At 55.0% G+C, this 23,604-nt stretch overlaps 3 protein-coding genes across 8 annotated transcripts; 1 reads left to right on the top strand and 2 right to left on the bottom strand.

The window, feature by feature from the left end:
* The first annotated feature begins 2,001 nt into the window (after nucleotides 1-2,001).
* Nucleotides 2,002-12,436, top strand: ATG4D (autophagy related 4D cysteine peptidase). Of its 5 annotated transcripts, none has more exons than XM_027857620.1 (10): nucleotides 2,009-2,294; nucleotides 2,793-2,876; nucleotides 2,971-3,144; nucleotides 3,232-3,553; nucleotides 3,635-3,699; nucleotides 5,331-5,461; nucleotides 6,477-6,555; nucleotides 6,643-6,719; nucleotides 6,800-6,919; nucleotides 6,996-7,516. In XM_027857620.1, exons 1-10 carry the CDS (start codon nucleotides 2,024-2,026, stop codon nucleotides 7,176-7,178), a joined length of 1,506 nt encoding a protein of 501 aa, XP_027713421.1. In that variant the 5' UTR covers nucleotides 2,009-2,023; the 3' UTR covers nucleotides 7,179-7,516. The 5 variants fall into 5 exon arrangements, with proteins under 5 accessions (XP_027713425.1, XP_027713421.1, XP_027713422.1 ...); XM_027857621.1 differs by having other exon boundaries at nucleotides 6,827-6,919; XM_027857622.1 differs by having other exon boundaries at nucleotides 3,265-3,553.
* KRI1 (KRI1 homolog) lies at nucleotides 7,202-20,187 on the bottom strand. 2 transcript variants are annotated; one of them, XM_027857618.1, is made up of 19 exons: nucleotides 20,091-20,187; nucleotides 19,891-19,970; nucleotides 19,199-19,304; nucleotides 18,900-19,014; nucleotides 16,277-16,331; nucleotides 15,893-15,942; nucleotides 15,078-15,174; nucleotides 14,778-14,855; nucleotides 12,715-12,833; nucleotides 12,443-12,560; nucleotides 11,669-11,764; nucleotides 11,255-11,425; nucleotides 10,735-10,816; nucleotides 10,515-10,612; nucleotides 10,130-10,277; nucleotides 9,739-9,869; nucleotides 9,561-9,625; nucleotides 8,543-8,638; nucleotides 7,202-8,403 (listed from the first exon to the last, which is right to left on the bottom strand). In XM_027857618.1, the coding sequence occupies exons 1-19, from the start codon at nucleotides 20,182-20,184 to the stop codon at nucleotides 8,004-8,006; spliced, it is 2,199 nt and encodes a 732-aa protein (XP_027713419.1). In that variant the 5' UTR covers nucleotides 20,185-20,187; the 3' UTR covers nucleotides 7,202-8,003. The 2 variants fall into 2 exon arrangements, with proteins under 2 accessions (XP_027713419.1, XP_027713420.1); XM_027857619.1 differs by lacking the exons at nucleotides 19,891-19,970; nucleotides 20,091-20,187 and adding an exon at nucleotides 19,838-19,888.
* Nucleotides 20,188-20,836: 649 nt separating this feature from the next.
* CDKN2D (cyclin dependent kinase inhibitor 2D) lies at nucleotides 20,837-22,851 on the bottom strand. The gene is made up of 2 exons (XM_027857786.1): nucleotides 22,246-22,851; nucleotides 20,837-22,022 (listed from the first exon to the last, which is right to left on the bottom strand). Exons 1-2 carry the CDS (start codon nucleotides 22,384-22,386, stop codon nucleotides 21,660-21,662), a joined length of 504 nt encoding a protein of 167 aa, XP_027713587.1. The 5' UTR covers nucleotides 22,387-22,851; the 3' UTR covers nucleotides 20,837-21,659.
* Nucleotides 22,852-23,604: the final 753 nt, after the last annotated feature.

Consider the following 23,604-nt stretch of genomic DNA (forward strand, 5'->3'; position numbering starts at 1 on the left):
ACCCTGAAGTCAGGACGACCTGAGTTCAAATTCAGCCTCAGACCAAACACTTGACACTTGCTATGTGCCCCTGGGCAAGTCACTTAACCCCAATTACCTAAAAAAAAAAAAAAAAAAGAGGTTGTGGGTATAGAATTGACAAGACTGGTTGGATGATGGAAGCAGAGTTCCTGAAGGTTCTGGAGCAAAGCGACAGGAACAGAATTGTGCGTTAAGAAGAGTAATCCCGTCTCCCTGTGCAGGATAGATAAGTAGGGAAGAGAACATGGGTCTTGAGGTAGGTTAGGAGGATATTGCAATAGTCCAGGTTAGAGTTAGAAAGAGTTGGACTGGGGGAAGAAGGAATGGAAAGGAGAGGGGTGGGACGTTAGAAAAGTGAGAATAGAAGGGAGCTGGTAATTGACTAGAGAGGCATTCTTAATGAGAGAAGGAATGGGGCAAAGCAGCTGGGATGGCTCTCAGATTCTTGTCTTACACTTCAAGAGCGCCCCCTGCACCTCTAGTTTCCTCTCAAAGACCAGCTGGGCAATCAGGACTATCCATCCCTAACGGCTTTCGGACTGTAGGCCCAGAGGGTTAGGACTGGGCGGGACTTGGGCTTGAAGCCACTTGAGATACTGCGAGTGGAGATCCTGGGTCCGACGGCTGTGCTCTGGGATGGTGCTCAGTCCCTAGCTGAGGCAGGCTCCGGTACCTGCGAGCACCAGGTCCAGCCCGCGAGGAAGGTGTCCAGTCTGGATGAGTTGGAGCGGGATAAGGCTCCGAGGGTGCGGGGCCTGCGGACCAGCCCACTGCTCTGGGCTGATAAGCGAGACGAAGGCGATATCCGGAAACAGTCCCTCAGTCGGGCTCATGTCCAGCCCTAGAACCCCTAGTCCGGAGCTCACGGGTGCTGTGACCTCGGCCGCACCCTAATCCCTCATAGCCTCCCTGAACCCAGTCCTACACAGGCTCTCTAGTCTTACTCTAGTCTCCAAACGCCCCATGCCTCGCTTAAGCTCTCCTTGACCGCACCTGAAGCTCGGCCCAGCTTCGGCCCTCCTTGACCTTTCTTAAGCGCCCCTCTCCCCCGCCCAGCTCCCCTCACCTCGCACCCACTCTTCTAGAACCCTGGCCCGCATCAGGATCCCGGCCCCGCTTCGGCTCCCCTTGACCTTGTTCCATCTCCCCACGACACATCTCCCCCACCTCACATAGGCTCCTTTCGACCCCAGACCAGCAGTTGAAGCCCGGCCCCGCTTTGGCTCCCTTGACCTTGCTCCTTCTCCCCACGACATCCCGCCCTCTACCTCGCATAAGCTCCCCTTGACCCCAGGCTCACACCAGGATCCCGGCCCCCCCTCGGCCCCCCCTGCCCCTTCTCCCCCCCCCCCCCCCAGCCTCGCAAAGGTTCCCCTTGACCCCTGCCCCGCTTCGGCTCCCCGCGACCTTGCTCCGGCCCCTCCCCGCCCCCAGCCTAGCACAGGCTCCCCTGGACCCTAGGTCCGCACTCGGAGCTCGGCCAGGCTCGGACTCAGGCCAGAACCCCGCCTCGCCCCGCCTCGAGGCTTCAGCGGCCCGGGAGGTTCCCAGTCCGGGGCCGGTCCCTCCCGCCCGCACGCCTAGCCGGCCGGGCCAGCCGGCGAGGGCAGGTCCCGGGGCGGGGCCTCGCAGGGCCCGGCCTTCCGGGAGCCGAACGGCGGCCGCCAAGATGGCGCTGGCTAGCGCACCCGGAGCCGCCGGAGTCAGGCTCCCCGCGGGATCCGGAGCCGGGAGCTGGGCGGCGGCGGCGGCTGGGCCGGGCTCCGGGTCCGAGTGAGCCGTGACCCGTCCTTCCCGCCCCTGCCCCCGCCGGGGCATGAGCGCCCAGGTAGAGGGGGCGGGGAGGAGCAGACGTGGGTGGGGTGGAAGGAGGGGGCCCTCCCGGGCCCCTGTGCCGGCCCTCGCCCCAGCACCGGCTCTCCCGCCCACAGCCCCGCGGCAGCTGGGTAGAGCCGGAGCCGGAGCCGGAGCCGGAGCCGGAGCCGGAGCCGGACCGAGGCCCATGAATTCCGTGTCGCCCGCCGCCGTGCAGTACCGGAGCGGGAGCCAGGACGACGTGTGCCGCCCCGAGGCTAGGAAGCCGCCGCGGGCCCCCGGAGCCCGGGGTCAGGGGGCCGGAGGAGGAGGGGGCAGCAGCAGCGGCCACAATGGCCTAGTGGCGGGAGCCGGCGCAGCTGCTTCGGCCACCTCGGGCCCTGCTGCTTCCACTGAGCCGGCTGAGGTGGACAAGCTCAAGAGCAAATTCCTCTCCGCCTGGAACAATGTCAAGTATGGTGAGGACAGGGTTGGGGGGAGGGGGCCCAGAGAAGGAAGGATGGGTCCGGGAGGGTGAGCACGGTAGTGGAGGTGGCGCTACGAGGGGACTTGGGGGTGTCCCATGGGGAAGTGGGGAGCTGTGCACAGTGGACTGGGGGAATGAGGAGGCTGATCCTGGTGGGAGAGGACAGGGAGTGGGAGGATTGAATGGGTCAGGACGGGCAGGAGAGGGAGGGCGGTAAGGGGAATGGAGAAACTGGAAGGGAGGAGGAAGGAAAAAGGATTAGTAGTGGGAAAAGGTGGGGTGTGGCTGGGGCACTTGGGTACCTGCCCACCTTAGGGCAGTCCTGCTGAGGGAGGAGGCACTAAGAGCTGAAAACTCAGCCTCTGGCCACCAGCTTTCAGGGTGGCCTGCCTGTCCAGGGAGGGTGGCCTACAGACTGGCTGTGCCTCCGCCTCCCCCTCCCCCCCCCACTTCTCATGTTTCCCTTCCAACTCATCTCTCCTTCCTTGAGGCTGGACTGTTCGAACCAAGACCAGCTTTAGCAAGTTGTCTACTGTGCACCTGTGTGGCCGGCGGTATCGCTTTGAGGGGGAAGGTAGGGGCCAGGGAATGAACAATCCAGGCCTTGCTCCCTTCAGGCAGGGGTCAAGGGCCGTCCATGGCCCCTGCAAGTAGATGCTCTCCTGCAGGTGACATTCAGCGATTCCAGAGGGACTTTGTATCCCGCCTGTGGCTCACATACAGAAGGGACTTCCCTCCACTGGAGGGTGGAAGCTTGACCTCAGACTGTGGCTGGGGCTGTATGCTTCGTAGTGGGCAGATGCTGCTGGCCCAGGGCCTGCTTCTGCACTTCTTCTCCAGAGGTGAGACTTGTCAGGAAATTCTGAGGGGGGCGAGAAGCAGGGTGGGCACGAGTGCCTGGTCTGGCCTGACCCTCTGCCCTCTGACAGATTGGACTTGGTCAGAAGCTATTCTACCCCCAGGCCTCAGGGAATCTGAGCTCCTCAGAAGCACGTCTCCTTCTCGGGCTGGGGCAAGCTGGCAGCGGGTTCCCTCTCCAGCCCCGGGCTTGGGTCGAGCCATCTGGACCACCAGTGGGGCCCTGAGCCCCAAGGAGCTGGAGCAGGAAGAGCAGCACCGGCGCATAGTTTCCTGGTTTGCCGATCAGCCTGGGGCTCCTTTTGGCTTGCACCGGCTGGTGGAGCTGGGCCGAAGTTCGGGCAAGAGGGCAGGGGACTGGTATGGTCCCTCTGTTGTGGCTCACATCCTCAGGTGAGGTAGTCCCTTGACTGGGAGGGAGAGGTGGGGGCTAGGGATTGCTGCTGGAGCTCAGGACTGCTCTCTTGTCCTCAGGAAAGCCGTGGAGAACAGCTCAGAGGTGGCCCAGCTGGAGGTATACGTTTCTCAGGACTGTACAGGTGAGGGGCCAGGCACCTCCAGTGGAGGCCCCTGGAGGCGCATGCTGAGACTTTGCCTGTTTTCTCACTGCTCCCAATCTCTTGTGGTGGGAAGAGCCCTTTGGTGAGAGGGAGGGGAGGGGAGGGGAGGGGATGGGGGGCGGGGCATACTTTCTAGAACTTCAGCCTTAATCATTCTGCGCCTCGGATTCCCTATTTTCAAAATAAAGATGATTTGATTCAATTCTCTAACCATCTGTTAAACCCCTACCATGTGCAAGGTGCTCGAGATCCTAAGATGGAAAACTCCATAAGCCCTGCCCTCAAAGAGCTTATACTCTTATTGGGGATAGGAGCTGTATACTCACATAAATATGATATGAGGTAGCTGCTAGAAATGGATAGAGCACCAGCCCTGGAGTCAGGAGGACCTGAGTTCGAATCCGGTCTCAGACACATAACACTTATTGTGTGACACTAGGCAAGTCACTTAACCCCATTGCCTAGCCAAAAAAAATATATATATATATATATGAGGGCAGGAAAGGAAAGGGTCAGATTGAAGAACAGTTTGGCTGGATTGCAGAGTGACTGACAGAAGCACGTGAAATAAGGCTAGAAAGTTGAAGCCATTGTCGAGTGCCATTTCAGAAACAGGCCAAGGATGTTGCATTTTGTCCTGTGCAGGCAGTGGGAAGCCACTGATGAGTGGAGGGATATAGTCACATCTCCACAGCAGGAAGATTATTCTGTCAGCTGTCTGAAGAGTGGATTGATGAGGGGAGAGACTAGAGACCCATGAGGAGGCCATTACAGTAGTCCAGGTTGGAGAGGTGATGAGGGCCTGAGTTAGACTGGTAGCAGTGGTACTGTCAGGGCAAGGCCAGAGAGGAGAGGGATCGGGTAGGGTCAAACGGATAGGACCTGACAACCTAATTGGATTCGATGAGCTTCTGTTTTCCAGGTTGGGCAACTGAGAAGAGTGGAGCCATCCATGAGTGGAGAGAAGATAGGGAAGTGAGAGGGTTGAGTTTTGGAGGGAAGGTGAAAAGTTCAGCCTTAGAAGCTAGTGTTTTCCAGGATTGTGGGCAGGAAAATTCTTCCAAGAATCAAAAAGTTCTTAGACCTTTACCAGGAACCTAGAAGGAAAGAGCACCTCTGAGTAGGGAAACCAGAGGTTACAAAGCCAGGGTAATAAAACTGTGTCCCTTTTTCTCGGAAGAGGTCCCCATGCAGAAGCTATTGCCTCTCACTCTTTACACACTTCAAACAAGTTTGGTTATCTGGTTCCCCAGCTTTGGGCAGATTAGAAAGGGCCAGGAACAGGGAGAAGTTGCAATCAGCCGGTCGCCTGGTAAGGAGAGAGGAGACCAAAAAAGTAAGAAAGCCAGGGGAAGGAAGGAGTGCCCACAGAGCCTGGCCGCTGAAGGTCATTCATTCAGCAGAGAGACAAACACCCAATAGAGAGAGATCCACTTTGTGTACGGTAGGCACTTAATAAAGCCTTAGATATTAGCTGGGCCCACTTTCTCATTTTACAGAGGGGGAAGCACGTCCAGCTTCACACAGGTAAGCATGAACAGAACTGACATTTGAACCGACTTCCGATCATACCCCACCACTCTTCTCTGATGGTGGTAATGTCTTCTCAGTCTACAAGGCAGATGTGGCACAGCTAGTGGCCCAGCCAGACCCGAGCACTGAATGGAAGTCGATTGTCATCCTGGTACCAGTGAGGCTGGGCGGGGAGACCCTCAACCCTGTGTATGTGCCCTGTGTCAAGGTAGGAGCCCTTGGTAACCCTGCAGGTGGTTTGGGAGAAAAGTTCTTTGGGCTTTCGGCATCCAGCTTCCATCCAGACTGCTCTGGTCCCCTAGGGAAGCCATCTGTCATTTTTCATTTGTTTTTGGTTATTTTGGAGGCAATCAGGATTAAAGTGACTTGCCCAGGGTCACAGCTAGTAAATGTCTGAGGTCAGATTGGAACTTGGGTTCTCCCGACTCCAGGGCTGTTCTATCCACTGTACCACCTAACTGCCTATCTCTCATTTTCTAAGGGCAAAACTGTTTCAGTACTGATCAGCTGGCTTTGGATTTTCTGCCCCGGGCCATTGCATTCACACTTAAGACCTGATGTCCCCTTCTTATTAGCATGAGGCAGCATGGGGCAATGGATAGAGACCAGATTTAAGAGACAGGGCACCAGGGTTTGAATTCCAGCTCCACTATTGCCTGCCAGGGTGACCTTCTGGTTCCCAGTCCTTTTTCTGCCCCATAAAAAGAGGAGACTCAATTAGATGATCTCTAAACTTATTCTGTGTGGGGTCAGCCATGCAGGCCACAAGATCATAGGAGCAGGGGCAGCTAGGTGGCGCCAACCCTAGAATCAGGACGACCTGAATTCAAATGTGGCCTCAGACATTTACAGCTGTGTGACCCTGGGCAAGTCACTTAACCCTGACTGCCCTAAAAAAAAATCATGAGAGCACAGAGTTAGAGCTGGAAAGGGACTTAGAAGCCATACAGTCTGATTTTTTACAGATGAGGAAACTGAGGCCTGGAATAAATAAAGTTACTTGCCCAAGGTCACAGAGGCAGTAAGTGGCAGGATTTGAACCCAACACAGCTTACTCTTTCCATTGCACAGTGTGCTCTCAAAAACAATCCATGTTTGGAACAGATCAGACATGACCTGGGAGCCGGGCCTCCAGAGAGTTGAGTTTTGTCCTGAAGTCTGAGGGTCACCACAGGAGGAATGCTGGTCTTGAGCCCTGTCCCTTCCCCTCCCCTCTCCCCCAGGAGCTCCTGCGGCTCGAACTGTGCATTGGAATCATCGGTGGGAAGCCCCGGCATTCACTTTACTTCATTGGCTATCAGGGTAGGCTTCACCTTCCCTCCTACCCTCCCCTTTGGCCACCCTCCCTCCCAGAACCCCTGCCTCACAGCTGGCTGCTTCCTCTGACAGATGACTTTCTGCTCTACCTCGACCCACACTACTGCCAGCCTTGCGTGGATACCTCCCAAGAGAACTTCCCCCTGGAGGTGAGTTCAGTGCTGGGCTGAGGAGGGAAGTGGGTGGGATGGCCAGGCACCTTGGCCCAAACCCTTCATTTGGCCTCTAGTCCTTCCACTGCACATCACCCCGAAAGATGGCCTTCGGCAGGATGGACCCCAGTTGCACGATCGGCTTTTATGCTGGCAGCAGGAAGGAGTTTGAGCTGCTGTGCTTGGAGCTGACCCGGGTGAGCTGGCCTGTCTTGGGTTTGGGGGGCAGCAGTAAGGCCCCTGCAGCTCTTCTGACCTCAGCTCTCTTCCCAGGTACTCAACTCTTCCTCGGCCACAGAGAGATATCCCATGTTTACCCTATCTGAGGGCCATGCCCAGGAGTATGGTCTGGAGGAGGTCTGTTCCCAGCTCACACAGCAAACACTCCGACCGCCTCAGGCAGGGAAGCTTAGCAAGGCCAAGAGGCCCAGCTCAGAGGACTTTGTGTTTTTATAGTGGGGAGAAGGGGAAGCAGAGACTGTAATATATATATATTTTTATTTATATACATGTGATGGAGCTACCCCTTGTCCCTGCAGATGGAGGGGGGTGGCAATATTCTCAGGCTCACTGGGGGTTTGGGGCCAATTACCAATCCCCCAACACCTTTCACTCTTACCCCCCTTTGTGTGTGGGGTGGGTGAGTGAGGAAGGCTGTGATTCTGCTGTAGCAACATGTTTCCACTGGAAATCAGCCTAGCCTGGAGGGTGGGGGCCTGGCCAGCGCTTCAGGCTCCCTTCCCTCTGGCTAGGTTGTGGCCCAAGGGTAAAATTAAAGTTCTACTTGCTAAGTGTCTGAACGCATTTCAATGCTTCCTAGGGCAGGCCATCCCAATGGTTAGGAAATCTGCTGCCAATTCTTTCCTCTGTCCAGGACAGCCACGCTGACTAGCGTCTCCAAATAAAATATCCCCACCAAGTCATTTCTTCTCCAAGCCCTCACTGGGGTTGTTCCACCAGGGAACATGCCACTTCTCATGCCTAGAAAACTGAGGTTCTGGGAATGTGTCACAAGGCTTTTAGAATTTAGACCCTCAAGGCCAGCAACCAGGTGGATTGACAGCACCAAGAGCTGAAAGGAACCAGGTCATTTAGTTCATTCAGCTTCATTTTACCCAGAGAGGAAATGGGGCCCAAAAAAGAAGGGTCACACAGAGCAAGGCTCATGCTATAGTTCCCAGACCTGCCCAGCAGGGGCCCCTCACTCGAGCAGCATCGTGTATAAACCTACTTTTATTTCATAACCTCCAGCTCTTCCCTAGCCCCAGAGAGCCCAGATGCTCAGGCTGCTGCCTGGGCCTGGGCCCGGGCCCTCTTTCTCCGTTCACGGCCCAGCTGGCGGTAGTGTAGCCGCTTTGCATTTAACCCATAGGCCTGCAATCTCTGGTGGCTGAACTCGAAGCCCCCCAACTTCACCCTCAGCCCCAGAAGTCTCCCTTTCTTGCCCCGAACACTTGTCTTGGGTTGTGGAGGTGGGGTCACCTGAGTCCCAGATAAGGGCCCAGGGGTCCCTTCAGCAGAAAGGGTGGCCATGCCTTTAGCTTTGGGTACCAGGAAATCCTCTTCCTCTTCTTCCTCAGGGGTGATCTCCAGCTTGGGCTTCTTGCTGTTCTCCTCCAGGGACTCCAGTCCTTGGCCCCTTTTCCTAAGCGTGTGTGCTGGGTCAGAGGTCTCCTCAGTCCTGCAGCGCACAAGAAGCCTAAGGTTGCTCTGCGGCCCTCGCTCAGGAAAAGGGCCCATGATGTTGGATTCCCCTAACTTCCCAGTCTACCCTTGTCCCAAAGCAACCCTAAGGCCTGGGGCCAGCCCGCAGGACTCACAGTTGGGCGAGAGACTGCAGGATCTGCTGCTTTTTCCGCACGTTCTTTGCCTTCAGGCTGTACTGCTTCTGTTCTCGCATCTCCTCCTGCTCAGATCTGCAGACCCCAGACCCCGTTGGGCCCCGTCAGCCTGAGCCCTGGCTCCTTTCCCAGGGCCATGGGATTCTCCCCAGGCCAGAAGGGCTTTCAACAAATTCAGCCCCTGCCACGTGACAAGACCTATTCTCAAAGAACTTACAACCTATTAGAAGAGGAGGCCAGCTCATTCACAGGAGAAAAGGAAAGCTTTAGTCCAGAGGTTCTTAACCTTGTTTGTGCTCTGGACCCCATCTCAAAATAATGTTTCTAAATGTATTAAATATAATACAAAGGAATACAAAGGAAACATCCAAATATTTTAAAAGTTCACAGACCTTAGGTTAAGAAACTGGCTGTAGACACCAAGCACAATCAAAGAGCTAAGGAGGGGGCTCAGGGAAGGCTCTTTCCATCAGCGGAACTGGCCTTGAGAGGGCAGGGATTGATGTTAGAGATGGGTGGGGGGTCTACTGCACCTAGGGAAGGGCTCCCAGGGTGAACAAAGGCCAAAGAATGCAGGAATGAAAGGAGCAGGGACAGCAAAGCCTGGAAACACAGGCTGAAGCATCACTTGTGCAGGGCTGGGGGTGACCCCAATGACTTGAGCAGAAGAATGTGACGAGCATTCTGGCATGAGAAACAGTACTAGGGTATGAGGGGTGGAGAGGGAGAGACTGGACTCTCGAAGACGACCTTGGAGACAATTCTAACGGTAGTCCAGCTGAGAAGAGGCAGGATCCTGAACTGAGGCAGTCACAGGGAACAAAAGGGAGGCTGACTTGGAGGCAAAAGTGACAGAACTTGGCAAATAAGTTCAGTGTGAGGTAGAGGGAAGAGCAACTGGTGGGTCAGGAGCCACAAATCCGGCATTCAATGCCCTGAGCTGAGAGTGCTGGGCCACCCATGTGGAGGCCTCTCTCCCCTGCCCAGGGGCCCTCACCTGTACATGCAAGTCTTCTTGAGGGAGCACCAGCGATTCAGTTCCTTGTCATCCGAGGCCAGGATCTGCACAGACAGGAAGGAACACAAAATGTTTGCATGGCCTCCCTGGGCCCAGGCTGACAGAGGGAAGGCGGGGGAATTGGAGAAAGAAAGGGAGGTCGGCCCCATACAGCTACCTCCTCTGTGGTCAGGCCAAAGTCGCAGGGCACGACCGAGCGGTACTTGAAGCGGCAGGGCAGATCATCAATGATGTCCTCATAGTCCAGCCTGTAGTACTCATCCAGGTACTCTTCAAAGGTCTTGTCCTCTGACCAGACAGAGCAGGGGCCCTTTCAGAATCTCAGGCCGCCTCCCTCTGCCTGCAGGCTCCATTGGAGCAGGGCAGGGGATGGTGGCCTGGCCAGACTCTCAGCAACTCATTCTTTCACTCACTGAGTGCAGAGGGGATGTGCAAAGATCCGCCCCTGCCCTCTTGGAGCTCAGTCTAGCAGGGGAAGAAGCCATCCACAGGTAACTGTGGCACTCGACATCAGACAATTATATGAAAAAAAGTACGCTGGGTCTCACCAGGGTCAAAGACGGGCCTCTCCTGGCTAACAACTTCGGCAAAGTGGGATTTCCTCCTCTTCTTGCCAGTCAGCGGCACATCCCACTTCTTTTTCTTCTTCTTCCCACTCCTGACAGATGGTTGACTGGGGTCATAATCTGCGTCCATCTGCCAGAAAGGTTCACGTGGGTCATAAGAGGCTCGGGGGAGGGAAAGGGCCTAGACGAGATCACACAAGCCAGAGGGATGGGAGCGGGAGGTCTAGGGAGGATGGCACAGGAGGGGGGCTCTGGAATCTGCCCAGCCATCTGCCTCCCTGCAGGGAGCAGGGGCCAGCCACTAAAGCCCACACTTCTGTTCCCACGAGCTGCCTCAGAAGGGAAACTGGGGTCAAGAGGAATGTACATTGAAGTCAGGGTCGTCGCAGTGGGGCTCCGCTGTCTCCTCCTCCCTCCAGGTTCCAATTTCCTCAGCCCCTGTCCATGTGTCCCAGTTCCATTTATCTGGTTTGACAGAGAGAAAGAAGGTGAGGGATGGTAGGCCGACTGGCCAGCTGCCTAGGCAGTGTCCGCCCTCTCCAGGCTTGGATGGAAGAGGCCAGAGACAGGCACAGGGAAGGACTCACCATCAAACCCCTCCTCCTCCTCAAACTCAAACTGAGGCTTCTCCTCCTCTCCAATGCCATAGTACTCATCTCCAAAGCATTTCTGCAAAAGGGAAGGGGAGAAGGTGGGGGAAGGGGGAAGAGAAGGTCAAGGAGCGCACCACACCTCCGCAAAGGAGCAGCAGTGCACACAGCATTGTGCTGGAGCTGGGGGAGACTTACATATAACAGGCATCTGTTAACTTCTCAAGAAGGGGGAGAGGACGCCCAAAAGAGTAATCACAATGCACATTAATTAGCAGGACTCCACCCTAAGTGTTTGAGGAGGCCTGAGGGGGAGCTGGGACCCACAGAACCCAGAGCTGGGATCAAACCCTTAGTCCAAACTGAAAGCCACAGCTCAGAGAGGGCCCAAGTCAGAGGGACTGAGGGGCTGACAGAGAGTTTAAACCAAGGGTTTCCGACCCTAAAGTGCAGTGACAGTGCGTCACGCCATTTGGCCCAGAGGTCAGCAGAGGTGTCAGCACTGGCCAGGCCTTACCTGCATGAGCCGGTCGTGCATGGTGGGGTCAAAATCTCCCTCCAGGTCGGCCTCCTCGAAGCCAATGTCCTTGTTGCCTGTGATCTCCCGCAGCTTCTCCAGCTTGTCCAGAATCTCTCGGCGTTTCAGATTTTTCAGTTGCTTCAATTCTTCCTGCTTCTTCTGCTTCTCCTGTTGGAGGAAGAAAAGGCCACGGGCCCCGCTGTCTAGTCTAGCCACCCCCCTGAGGCTGTTGCATCATAGATCGAGAGGGCAAGGGACCTCTGAGGCCCTAGTCTCTAGTCCACTCCCCTCATTTTACAGATGGGGAAACTGAGGCCCAGAAAGGAGAAAGTGCCCCAAGCTGTGCACTTCTGACTCTAGGTGCGGTGACCTTCCCACTACCCAACATGAGCAGCCCCTGGGGCTCCTCACCTTCTTCTTGCGCTCTCGAGTCGCCTCCCGTTTTTCCTTCCTCCGTTCGTCCTTCCTCCGCACAGAGGAGGCAATGGTCCGGGGATAGGTCTTTACCTGTGAAGGAGAGGGAAGGCCACTGGCTCTGAGCCACATCCAATAGGCCTGGGCTCTCCTTTCTCCCTTCCTGAGGCTCTCAGTGTGACCTAGAGGTGGGTGGGAAGGACAGCTCAGAGCAACAATTCACCCTGACAGGGCCCTTTCCTCACCACAGCCCTGGAAGACGGGCATCACAGATATGTATCCACTTAAAAAAAAATCAAAGAAAACTTTTTGGTTTAAGACCCTGAGAAGAAACTTCCTTTCTCCCCCAATGAAGACGAGTAACTTTCTGCCACTTTCTGTCTCAGGGGCTGCTTGGAGGAGGTGAAGTTAAGTGACTTACCCGGGGTCACACAGCCCAGCCCAGGTCAAGGCAAGACTCGGACCTGGGCTTTGCTGACTCTTGAGGCCAGCTCTCCAGTAAGCCACACTGCTTAATCCCCCGCTTTACAGACAAAGAGACTGAAATAGGATTGCAGGGATTCTCTCAAGTGTCAGAGAGAGGACGAATCGGAGCCTCTCCTGACTCCAAGACCAGCACTCTTCCCTGTGATCGTGTCACACATTAAACAGTGGGGGACATACAGAGCCGAAGTCGGACGATGGCTCCTGCCCTCAGGCAGCTGCCAGTTTAACAGGAGGAGTAGCCCCCAACACAGCCCGGTGACAGACACCGCTGAAGCGTGTCCTCACCTGCTCAGCGTCTGGCTCCTCAAAGCGGAAGTTGTACTTCCTCTCAAAGTCCTCCTGCTTCTTCAGGAATAGCTCTCCCTCGTCAGAGGAGTCCTCCACTGTCAGCTGCCCTCCAGCACTGGGAAAGCAAGGCAGGTGAAGCACAGCCCCTCATCCCTACCTGGCGCTAACACAGGGGTCAAAGGTCCCGCGCCCGGCCTCCTGAGCCCCAGCCACCCTCCAGGTGTGCACACCCCAGCTTTGACGACCAGAGAAAAGCTGTCGCGGCTTACCCTTTGTCCTCATCCTCGTCCTCGTCCTCCTCCTCATAGCCCTTGTTCAGAATATAGTCTCTCAGGAATTTCTCCCCATCATCCAGCTGTGGGTTGCTCCAATACTCTTTGAGATGGGTCTGTGGATGGAGAAGACTGGAGCTGAAGCCCACCCTGAGAATGTTCAGGGATAAGGGCCAGTCTTGCCATGCCCAAGCTGAAGCTTCTCCAGGGGGCGGGGCCCAAACTTATTCTGTTAGGGCTGAACCCCACCTACTAAGGAAACTTGGGGACAAAGTCTGGCCCCTCACTGCTGGGGCTAACCCCAACATCCAGGCTGAGAGGGTGATAAGTCATCTCGACAGAAAAGGGGTTCAGGAGAAATGTGTGCCTTATCATTGTTGTTGCCTGGCCTTCATTTTTGAACAGGACCAATGACATCAGGAAGGTGATATCTTGACTTCTCCTGCAGAGTCATCCAAGTCCAGGGGCAGGACAAAAGTCAGAATGACTGGTGACTGCCCGGGACGCAGTGGGTGACTTTGGTGTCTTTGATATCTGACCAAGCTCTAACTATGCTGGAGCGCCTGCTTCAGCCCCATGGCCCTTAGAACAAACTGTTCTCCCCCGCCCATGCCACCAGGGGAAGTCTCCACATGCTTGGGTAGACACCCCCCAGCTCACTGACAGACCTGAGGCCTATTGGTTACTCTCAACCTGGTTTAGCCGTCTGCCGAGACAGTCTCCTGGGGTGTGGCTGCTGTGCATGCCACAGGTGAGAATGGAGCGCCAGGTAGGCACCAAAGACAGAGGAGCAGCCCTGAAAAGTGCTCAGCCAGCCCTCACACCAGAGGCACTAGTCCTCCTTGAACACCCCATACACCAGACCCTCAACAGAATAAAAGCTCCATGAGGGCAGGGCCTGTTGCAATTTTATCATTGAATCCCCAGTGTCTAGCATAGTTCCTGACACACAGTGGGCACTTAATAAATGCTTACTGACTACACCTGCCTGCGCGGTGCCAGATTCCCAGGCGGAGTAACCTGCGGACCTCTTCATCATCATGGATGCCTTCCTTGCTACCCACTCCCCCACCTGATTTTTTTCAAAAAGTCCCAGTTTTCTCTGGAGAGGAACACCAAACTCCCCTTCTCCCAAGGTCATAACCTCAGAGACACCTTTGACCCCTCCCTCCTCCCAATCAGTTGGCACCACGTCTACCTCCCCATCTCTCAGCCATCCTTTCCTCTCTACTCATGTGGCTGCCAGTCTAGTTCAGACACTCACTGACGTAACAGCCTAACTCCGGGGTAGGGAACCTGCAGCCTCGAGGCCACCTGGTTGTTCTGTGAAACTTGGACTCAGGTTCCCCACCCCTGGAACCAGTCTCCAAGCTTCCCCATCCTCCATGGCTGCCAAAGCAATCTCTTTTAAGACACACATCTGACCTCATTCCCTGCTCAAACACTTCCAGTGGTTCCCATTGCCGATGGTGCCTACAGAATAAAAAGGCAACTCCTTGGTCTAGCATTTAAAGCCCCTCAACATTCTTTAAATTCATATTCTACATTGCTTTAGTCCAACTGAACCACCAGCTGCTTCCTACTAGCAGATACTCCATCTCCCACCTCCAAGCATTTGCCCAAGCTTCATGCCTGGAGTACACTTGCTCATCATCTCTGCTTCTCAGAATCTTTGTCTTTATCCAAGGTTCAGCTCAGGCTCCATATGCTCCAAAACTTCCCTGATTCTCAGCTGTTGGCACTTGATGCTCTCGATTTTTCTTTTTTTGAGGTAATCGGGGTCAAGTGACTTGCCCAGGGTCACACAGCTAGTAAGTGTCAGAGGCCACATTTGAAGTCAGGTCCTCCTGGCTCCAAGGCTAGAGCTCTATCCGTGGCGCCACCTAGCTGCCCCTCACTCTCAATTTTCCTGGGAATCTATACTTGCGTCTGTGCTGTGTCCTCCCAGAGTGCCCTGAGGAATAGGACTGTTTAGTCTTTGTACTCCCAGAGCCTCGTGCATAACAAGGAACCCGCACGGTTGCTGAACTGAACTGAAGTGAAATGAAATGCTTTCTCACCAGCTCCGTCAGGTCTTCCTTGTCTTTGGGGTCTTTCTGCCCCTTCAGCCAGTCTACGTAGTCGGCTTCTTCCTGAGCCTGGAAGGAGAAGCAGACGGGGCTAAGCTTCAGGCCCATGAAGCCTCACACTCAGAGCTGGAAGAGGTCAAGCCTCCTCTTTTTGCACAGGAGCAAAGTGAGGCCGAGAAGAATGAAGGCAGGAAGTGGCAGAGTCGTGATCTGAACCCATGCCCTTGGACAAGCTTGGCTGCCTCCCAGAACAGATCCCGGTCTGTGCCCTTTCCTCGGGCCCTCGCTCACCTTGTCCTCCTTGGTTTTAGTCCGTTTCTTCAGCAGACTGGAACCACCCTCACCAGCACTTTCTTCCTCATCGCTGTCTGCGACAAACCGCCGGAAACTGCCCCAGCACAGACGAGACTCAGCCAAACCCCGGCTGAAGGGCTGTGCACACCTTCCCAGCCCACAGCCCCCAACCCTCACCCTGGGCACTCACATGGCCCACCTCACAAAGCCGGCCTGAGCATGTCGGGAGGGGCTCCTGGGGCTGTAGAGGGATGCAGAGGCCAGGGAACGAGGTGCTGTTCACAGACGGAGGGGGCAATCGAGGCCGGGAATTTTCCCTATCTCTTGCCCTACCCTGAATCCCACAAGAATTTTCTAATCTTTATCCTGCCATAGCTCTCTGATAATAAGCATGGAATTAGAAAATGGGATTTTTTTTTACATATCCTGGTGACTGACTGGCTTTTACTCAGGTGGCTTTAAAAACCCCTAAAAATGTTTTTAAATTCTTTGGGCTTTTATGTTACCTGATGGGGAGGACACACAAGGATCTTTGGCAGCCTGGTACATTTAGGGTTTGAAACCAGACGTGAATCACATGAATGGAGCATAAAGAGAACCTTTAGTGGTATTCCATGCCCGAATCAGCCCAGATGGGCGTAAGTGCTGACCAATTGTGTCCAACTCCAACTCGGAGTCAGGCAACCCGGACTTGAGTCTCTGCTCGACCATTCACTGTGTGAATGTGGGCAAGTGCCCCGCTAGGCCCCCCCGCACCCTCCCTGCCCCGGTAGTCTCTCAAAAGCTTACTTCAGTCTAATTAATAAACGTACCTCTCCTTGAGGCGCTTCTGCTCTTCGATGTAACTTCGGGAAGTGGTTTGCTGGGCAGGGAAGAGAACAAGAAGGAAAGCTGTTTGGGCGGCAAAGGCCCTTGGGATGCTGCTGTGAGCCCTTCCCCCTCCCAGACACACGGGCCCCTGTGGCCACAGCTCCCTGCTGCTGGGGTCAGGTCCACCTTTCCACCCTGAGGAGGGGGCACCAGGGAGCTGGCGGGCAAGCCTGCCCTTCATTTCCCAGGCTCATCCAGTGACAATGCGGAAAGCCCTTCCCCCACATTTGCTACAAGACAGGGCCCTTACAAATCAATCATCCAGCCAAGAAGCATTTATTAAGCCAACATGACACCAAGTGCCGCAGCCACAAATACAAGTGTACCTGCTGCCTCTGCCTTCCAGCTTCCTGGTCAGAGTCCCCTTCATCTACGTACTTCCTGCAGGGAAATCAGTGACACCAGTAGGTGTGTGAGAACTAGCTTTCCTTCCCCAACGCTGCAGAAGGACCCCAGCCGAAGCCACTGAAAACACACCGGGCTTCCAGGGCTCCTGAGTGGATTCACACAAGGGCTCTGCTAAAACCAAAAGGGGCCTTAGAAACCACTTGGTTCAATTCACGAATTTTACAGACAGGGCATCTGAAGCTTGAAGAACTAAGGTTATTTGCCCAAGGTTACAAGTAAGTGCCCATACTGACACCTGACTTCAGGGCCCTGGACTCCAAGCCTAGCTGACTCCATGGAAACGACGCCCATTCTGATGGTGTTTTAAGGTGTCTTAAAGCACTTTCTTCACAATACCCTGGGGTAGTAGAAAGCATAAAGATTATCTCTTATTTTACATATGAAGAAACTGAGGCTTAGGTTAGGAAATATAGTGGCTTTCCTAAAGTTACACAACTATAAAGGGTTAGAACAAGAATTTGAATCCAGGCCCTCCCTCAGTTTAGCATTCTGTCCTCATCCCCTACAGCCAATGAATAGAGTAGTAGCGCGCCCAGAGTCAGGAAGACCCATGTTCAAATCCAGCCTCAGACATTTGTATGACCTTGGGCAAGTCACTTAAGCGCAGTCTACCTCAGTTTCCTCAACTATAAAATGGGGATGATAACTGCACCAACTTCCCAGGGTTCTCGAGAAGATCAAATGAGGTATTTATAAAGTACTTTGTGAAGTGCCTGGCACCTAGCAGGCACTTAATCAATGCCTGTTTCCTTCTTTTCCTCCTTCAGTCCTGGTGGCTTCTAACTGAGGCCTGAAGCCATCCACAGAATTAAAAACTATAGAAGGGGCCTTGGAGGTCATCTGAGCCCAACTCAAATGGGAGCAGGGATGCCTTGCAACAACCCTGCTGACAAGTGGCCATCCCACCTCTACTTTAAGGCTGTTGGGAAGGGGAAGTCACCATGAGATAGCCCATTCCCCCTGGGACAGCGACAAGTCTTAGGTTTACATTGAGCCAAAATTGGCCAAGGAGTCCACATTTCCAGTCCACATTTATTAGATAACTACTATGTGTCAGGGCAGCTAGGTGGCTCAGTGGATATAGTGCTGGGCCTGGAGTCAGGAAGACTAATCTTCCTTCGTTCAAATCTGGCCTCCGACAATGACGAGCTGTGTGACCCTGGGCAAACCACTTCACCCTGTTTGTCTCAGTTTCCTCATCTGTAAAATGAGTTGCAGAAGGAAATTACAAACTACTTCAGTATCTCTGCCAAGAAAAGCCCAAATGGAGTCACAGAAGAGTCAGGCCTGACTGAAAGTCAACAACTGCTATGTGTCCTACAGGGCTAGGCAGTAGGGAAATTAAGATATATGGGGTTGGGTGGAGAGATAATCCATTCACAAGAAAATCCAATGTACATACACAGAGATTTCAAAAGATAAGGGGGGAGGGGTAGCTAGGTGGCACAGTGGATAGAGCACCAGCCCTGGAGTCAGGAGGACCTGAGTTCAAATCCAGCCTCTGACACGTGACACTTAACTAGCAGTGTGACCCTGGGCAAGTCACTTAACCCCAACTGCCTCACCCCCCCCCAAAAAAATATATATAAGGGAGGGGGAGTAGGAAAGACCTTAATAGTTAACAAGCATTTATTAAGCAACTACTACACATCAGGCACTATGCTACGCACTGGGGATAGATACAAAAAAAAGGCAGAAGATAGTACCTGTCCTCAGGGAGCTCACAGTTAGTGGAAATGAGGGAGACAACATGCAGACAGCTCTGCACAAAGAAGACACAAATGGGATAAACTGGACATGACCACCAAAAGGAAGGCACTAGCCTTAAGGGGGCAGAGAAAGGTGGGTCTGGGTGGGCAGTGGGGGTGCCGTGCACTCTAAAGGTTTAGCCCAATAGGAGGTGGCCCTTAAGCTGTATTTTGAAGGCCACTAGGAGATTTTATGAGGCAGAAGTAGAGAGAGAAGGGGGGGGTGTGTGTATGGAGGTGGGGAGAACCACTTATGCAAAGGTATGGAGGTGAGAGAAGCAGGTCATGTACAGAGAACAGCTACTGGTCAGTTTTATGGGAAAGAAAAGTGTAGGGAAACGATGATTGAAAAAGAAGACTGGTAGGAGGGCGACAGATTATAGAGGGTTTTAAATACCAAGCAAAATTTATCCTAGAGGCAATAACACGGAAGATTTATGAGACTTTTGATGAAGAAAGGGTCATACAGTCAGATCGGTGCTTTAGGAATATACATTTAAAATGTTCTAGCTGTATTTCTTCCAGAGGACAGCCCTGCAGATACTTGAAGCTAGCTCTTCTGATCCCCTAAGTCTTCTACTCTCCAAGCTACAAGCCATTAGACTGTAAGCTCCTTGAGGGCAAGAACTGTCTTTTACCTCCTCTTGAATAAACAGCACTTAGCACAGTGCCCAGTGTATTAGTATTCGTTTAATAAATGTTTATTGATTGACTGATTGTCAATCTGCCTTTGGATTTGACACAAAGAACTTCTTTCCCCTACCCCACTCCCTTCACCACATCAGGAACTCACCCTTCCTTTTCCAAAATGACCTTCCTCTCATAGTCCTTTAAGTACATGGGCTTTTCTTTCTTCTTTTTCTTCTCTTTCTCTGAGGGTTCATCATCTTCCCCTGAAGAAGAGGGTTCTATGACCCCAGAAAGAGACTACATGAGGCATCATGAAAGTCACCCCCAGCCCACATCTCTTCTTTCCCTGTTCAGGAAAGGCCTCTGGCAGGTCCCCTATCCCAGACTCATCCCCACCAAGCAGGGCTTTATTCCCCCCCATCCCCCATCCCAGAATATTCGTGGAGGAAGATAGTAGCCTACCGGCTGCATTATAGAATGTGGCATCCTCCTGGTAGATCCTGGGGTCCTTCTTCTTCAAAAGTGACAAGGTTCGGTAAAAGCCCTTGTCAAGTTCTGGGTCAAACTCCTACCAAAAGATCATGACAGGATCAATTCCTAGGTACAGCTCCTTTCCCATAGAGTTTATGAAGAGATATCCTTAAATAAGGGGATCATAGAATTTAAGGGCTGGAGAGAGAACTTTAAAGGGACCTCCTGATACGGTTCATTCATCTAACAGTTTCTGCAACTGCAGTAAGTAGGGAGGAGGAAGTGATGTTTGAGTAGGGACATTTGGGGGGAGATGGTTGGGGATGTCTGGGGAGCTATCTGGGGACTAGGGGATGCCTGATTGGGGATGTCTGGGGAGATATGGGATGCTTAGCTGCGGATGTCTGGGGGAAGACCGGGGTAGATGTCTGTGTGGGCATATGGTGGGACGTAAGAAGGCTGCCTGGATGGTGATATTTGAGTAGGGATGTGGGAGGGGGGAGCAGATGCCCGGATGGGGATGTCTGGGGGAGATGCCTTGCGTCTCGGTGAGGGTCCCTGGTTGGGGATATTTGAGGGGAGATAACCCCAGTTGGGGACCTAGAGGTAAGGAAATGAAGACAGTCCCACGTGTGTAAGGGGGCGGGGCTAGACAGGCCGGTCCCGCGCAGGAGGGTCCTCACCACCCGCTCGTCACTGGAGTCGGAGTCGGAGTCCGAGCTGGACTCGGCGCCGCTCCCGCTGTCCCCGTACCGGTCCTTTACTGGCGGGCAGAAGTGAAGAAAGTCAACGCAGCTCCGGCAGACCCCTCCCCCTGCCTCGTTCCCCCTCACCCATCGCCGATCCGCCCGGCCTCCTGCCCCCACGCATGCACCGCACTCACGCTTTTGCAGCTCCTCGCGCTGCCGGTAGCGTCCATACCGCGCCGCAAAGGCCTCGTTCACCCGCAGCTCGCACTGCCCGCGCGGCTCAGGCATGGCGGCTCACGGAAACGGAACAGACCGGGGGAGGGAAGTGAGTGTTCTGCACTGCGCCGGCGCAGACTCCTCCTACCTGGAGGTCTTAAAGGGGCAGCATAGTGGGAGCCCCGCCCCTCTCCGCAGCCGCGCACCCCCCCCCGCCTCTTCTCACGCCACCTCCTACCCATCCCTGGGGGCCTGGGAGACCCTAACCATTCCCTCATCCTGCTCCCGTAGCTGCTCAGAGATGAAATGCTGGTTTGAGCTGGCTGGTCCAGAGGTGCAGGATACTGGGACCTAGGTGCGGGGGGAAGTCCTGGCTCCTCCCCAGCGCCACTCGGAGGGCACAGCTGGGGGCTCTTGCTCCATTCGCGGTTTCCTGCCACCCTTCCGTTCCCGATGCCCAAACCACTGCCCCACCCAACCCCAGCTGGACCCTGGGAATCACCCCGCCCTCCCCCATCGCCCTCCAGGGCTAGCCACCTCCCTTCCCTGGTACAAATAATGACTGAACCCCTTCTCTGGGTGCTGCACTGAAGACAAACAAAACAAACAAACAAAAAAAATGGAGCCCCTCTCTTCCACCATACTCCTCCTTCCCTCAACACCCCCCCCAAGAAAAAACAGGCGGCAGAAGCTAGTCCGTCAAGGAATGTTCAATATTAATTTAATGGTTAAAAACATTAAATTACCACACAACATTCTTCAGAAAGCATAATAAATAGAATCTTTTAAAAACTGTACAAGAGGCTGGAAAGAGGCCTTCAACAAAAGAAAACGGAACACTCCCCCGCCACCATTCTCTCATTTTGATCCCCCAAAATTAAATTGTGTTCCTGGGTTTGCAAAAGGAAGTAGTGTCCTTCTCTTCTCTACAGCACCCCTGAGGTGACTTTGCTAAAAGATAGCTGCTTCTGGGAACCTAGAAATCCCCTGAGGTGTTGGGGCGGGGGTGGGTTGAAGTGTGGGAGGAAAATGGAGCCTCCAGCAACTTTGGACCAGGCAGGGGACAGTGAGAGAGCCAGGGCATTGCCCTAGATCATCACAAAAGGCCCGGAGCTCGCGTGAGCTGTGCCAGCCTGAAGGGAAGGGGCAGGGGCTAGAGGGGCAGAACTGAACCGTTTATCAGACCACCTTCCCTGCCGTATCCAGGAGCTGGGCTAGGGCCAAGAGTCCTAGACTGTCTCTGCTTGCTCAGTCGGCTTTCTGCAGCCCTTGCCCTCCCCCAACTTTCACATCACACTGAAGGGGAAAAATAACCACACAAATAAACACCAACAAACCATACCTCGGGGTGGGGGGGGGGGCGGGGAGGCGACAGACCTTCGGCACTCGGGTGGGCACGGAATAGGAAGAGAATTGTCCACTCTCATCCTCCCAGAGACACAGACCCTCCCCCAACCCTTCCCTATTCTGTTTCGGGGATTCCTGGGGCTGGTCCCACCAGTGCCAAGTGCCATCCAGCTGTCCTGGTTGCTGAAGGGCCCCCACATTCACAACGATGGGGTAGGGAGGTGCCTCTCCAAGATCCGCCCCAACTGCCCGGCTCCACATTGCCGAGCCAGCTCAAGGGGCGTGAGGCCCCCGGCATCCTGGTGCTGCAGGTCGGATTCCCCGGCCAGGAAGCTGACCACAGCAGTGTGACCCTCCCTCACAGCCAGGTGGATAGGCAGCGCCCCGGCGCCGTCGGGCACGTTCACGTCAGCGCCGTGTTCTACCAGGACCCGAAGAGTGTCCAGGAACCCTGTGCGCGCTGCGTCGTGGGCCGGAGAGGTGCCCGACCCGTCCTGGACGTTGGGGCTGGCTCCCTGCTTTAGCAGCTCCAGAGCAATGGGCGAGCTCCCGAACATCATGACCTAAGAGTCGAGACAAGAGGAGGAGAGGTGTTGGATTCAGGCAAAAGAAAGAGTAGAGAGGCTCTGCGCATCCAGGCCTAAAAGGGAGGAATAGAAAGAAGACCAGGATGGTGAAGTGAGTTCCCCCTTCCCTTCCACACTCACCCCCATGCCAGGACACCAGGCAGTCCTCCCTAGCAGCCGCCCCATCCTCCCCCTTGGTCCTCTCTGAGTAGAGACCCACCTGCAGGGCGGTCTTGCCGAAGCGGTTCAGGGCGTCGGGATGCACAAATTCCTGGTGAAGGAGGCGCCGCACCTCGTTCACATCTCCCCGGGCGGCAGCCCCGCTGAGCCGGTCCCCGGCGCTTATCTCCTCTAGCAACATCTCCGACCTACAGGCCTGGCAGCCTGGATCCGACAGGAGAGAGAGTAAGCGCGGAGCGGGGTCAGGCCGGGGGTACAGTGCCACGGCCTTTCCCGGCAGCAGTGTGGCCCCTCAGCTCAGTCTAGCCTAGCCCAGCCCAGCCCAGCCTCCCAGGCTCGGGAGGCGAGCGGTGGGCCCCTGGCGGCTGAAGAGGTTCAGAAGCAGCGCAGGCGTAGCCAAACCACCGTCCCCTCGAGCCTGCCCGACCCAGGCTCTGCTGCACCGGCGTCTCAGTCTCTCCTAGAGCCGGCGGCCTCCAACCAAACGCGGACCCCTCCCCAGCCGGCTCCTCCCACCTGTCAGCCAGGATCTAGAGAGGGGGCTGGGAGGGTAAACTGGAGGTCCAATCCTACTCCTTTTCCTAAGGCTCCTCCGCCTCCGCAGCCCTGCCCGGCCCCCGCCCCTCGGGGGCCGGGCTCCCCTGGGGTCTCCCCCCCGAACTCACCCTCCCTCCTCCTTCTGAGCGGGCGGGGTTCACTCTGAGCTCTGGCAGCAGCGGCCGCAGAGGCGAGGACGTGAGGGGGTGGAGCCGCCGCCCCCACGTGGGCCGCTCAGAACCCGGAGTATTTGTTGTCTTACGAATTGACACTTTGTATCGGTCCCCTTTGCCCGGTTCCCGACCCTTCGAGACCCCGCCTTGTTCTCCACCCCGACCAATGGTGACACGTCTCCGGGGTGCCTTCGCAAGCAGAGGCACACAGCGTCGCTCCTGATTGGTCGGCTGGAGGCGACCGGCCGGGTACCGGTAATGGCGGGGTTTTCAGTTTCAAATGCCAGAGGCAGGCGGGAAAGAGGCTCCCGAGGTAACTGACTGAGGGAGCAGCAGCCGGGTCAGGGTCAGAGCCGGTCCTCTTCTCGCCCTGGGGCCCGGACGACGAGTGTCACCCCTCATTCTTACACTGCCAGAACCAGGACCGCAACCCACCCCCATCCCACCCATGCTGGAATACAAGACCCTCCCTCAATAATGCTGCTTCCTGCAGAAAGACCGCGACTCGGGACCTTCCAACCTGCCCCAACAATATCCACACTAAAGACTTACCCATTCACCCTCACATACAATGACACCAGAACTCAGAACCCTACCCCCTAAGACCTAGATGGAGGACCCTAACCACCCCATTATAGGTCCCCTACTAAGGACCATCCCACCCCAACAGACTCGTGTTCTATCTGCCC

This window comes from Vombatus ursinus, unplaced genomic scaffold (genome assembly GCF_900497805.2).
Source record: "Vombatus ursinus unplaced genomic scaffold, bare-nosed wombat genome assembly UNPS02012319.1, whole genome shotgun sequence".
Lineage (NCBI taxonomy): Eukaryota > Metazoa > Chordata > Mammalia > Diprotodontia > Vombatidae > Vombatus > Vombatus ursinus.

Bases quoted from the DNA above. Each gene is read 5' to 3' on its own strand.
- ATG4D (XM_027857620.1), top strand. From the start codon at position 2,024: ATGAATTCCGTGTCGCCCGCCGCCGTGCAGTACCGGAGCGGGAGCCAG. The intron at 3,554-3,634 runs GTGAGGTAGTCC...TCTTGTCCTCAG, and splicing joins GTTGTGGCTCACATCCTCAG to GAAAGCCGTGGAGAACAGCT. The intron at 6,556-6,642 runs GTAGGCTTCACC...TTCCTCTGACAG, and splicing joins TTACTTCATTGGCTATCAGG to ATGACTTTCTGCTCTACCTC.
- KRI1 (XM_027857618.1), bottom strand. From the start codon at position 20,184: ATGCCTGAGCCGCGCGGGCAGTGCGAGCTGCGGGTGAACGAGGCCTTT. The intron at 19,305-19,890 runs GTGAGGACCCTC...ATCTTTTGGTAG, and splicing joins ACTCCAGTGACGAGCGGGTG to GAGTTTGACCCAGAACTTGA. The intron at 12,561-12,714 runs GTAAGCCGCGAC...TTGCTTTCCCAG, and splicing joins GACGAGGATGAGGACAAAGG to TGCTGGAGGGCAGCTGACAG.
- CDKN2D (XM_027857786.1), bottom strand. From the start codon at position 22,386: ATGTTGCTAGAGGAGATAAGCGCCGGGGACCGGCTCAGCGGGGCTGCC. The intron at 22,023-22,245 runs GTGGGTCTCTAC...CTCGACTCTTAG, and splicing joins TCGGCAAGACCGCCCTGCAG to GTCATGATGTTCGGGAGCTC.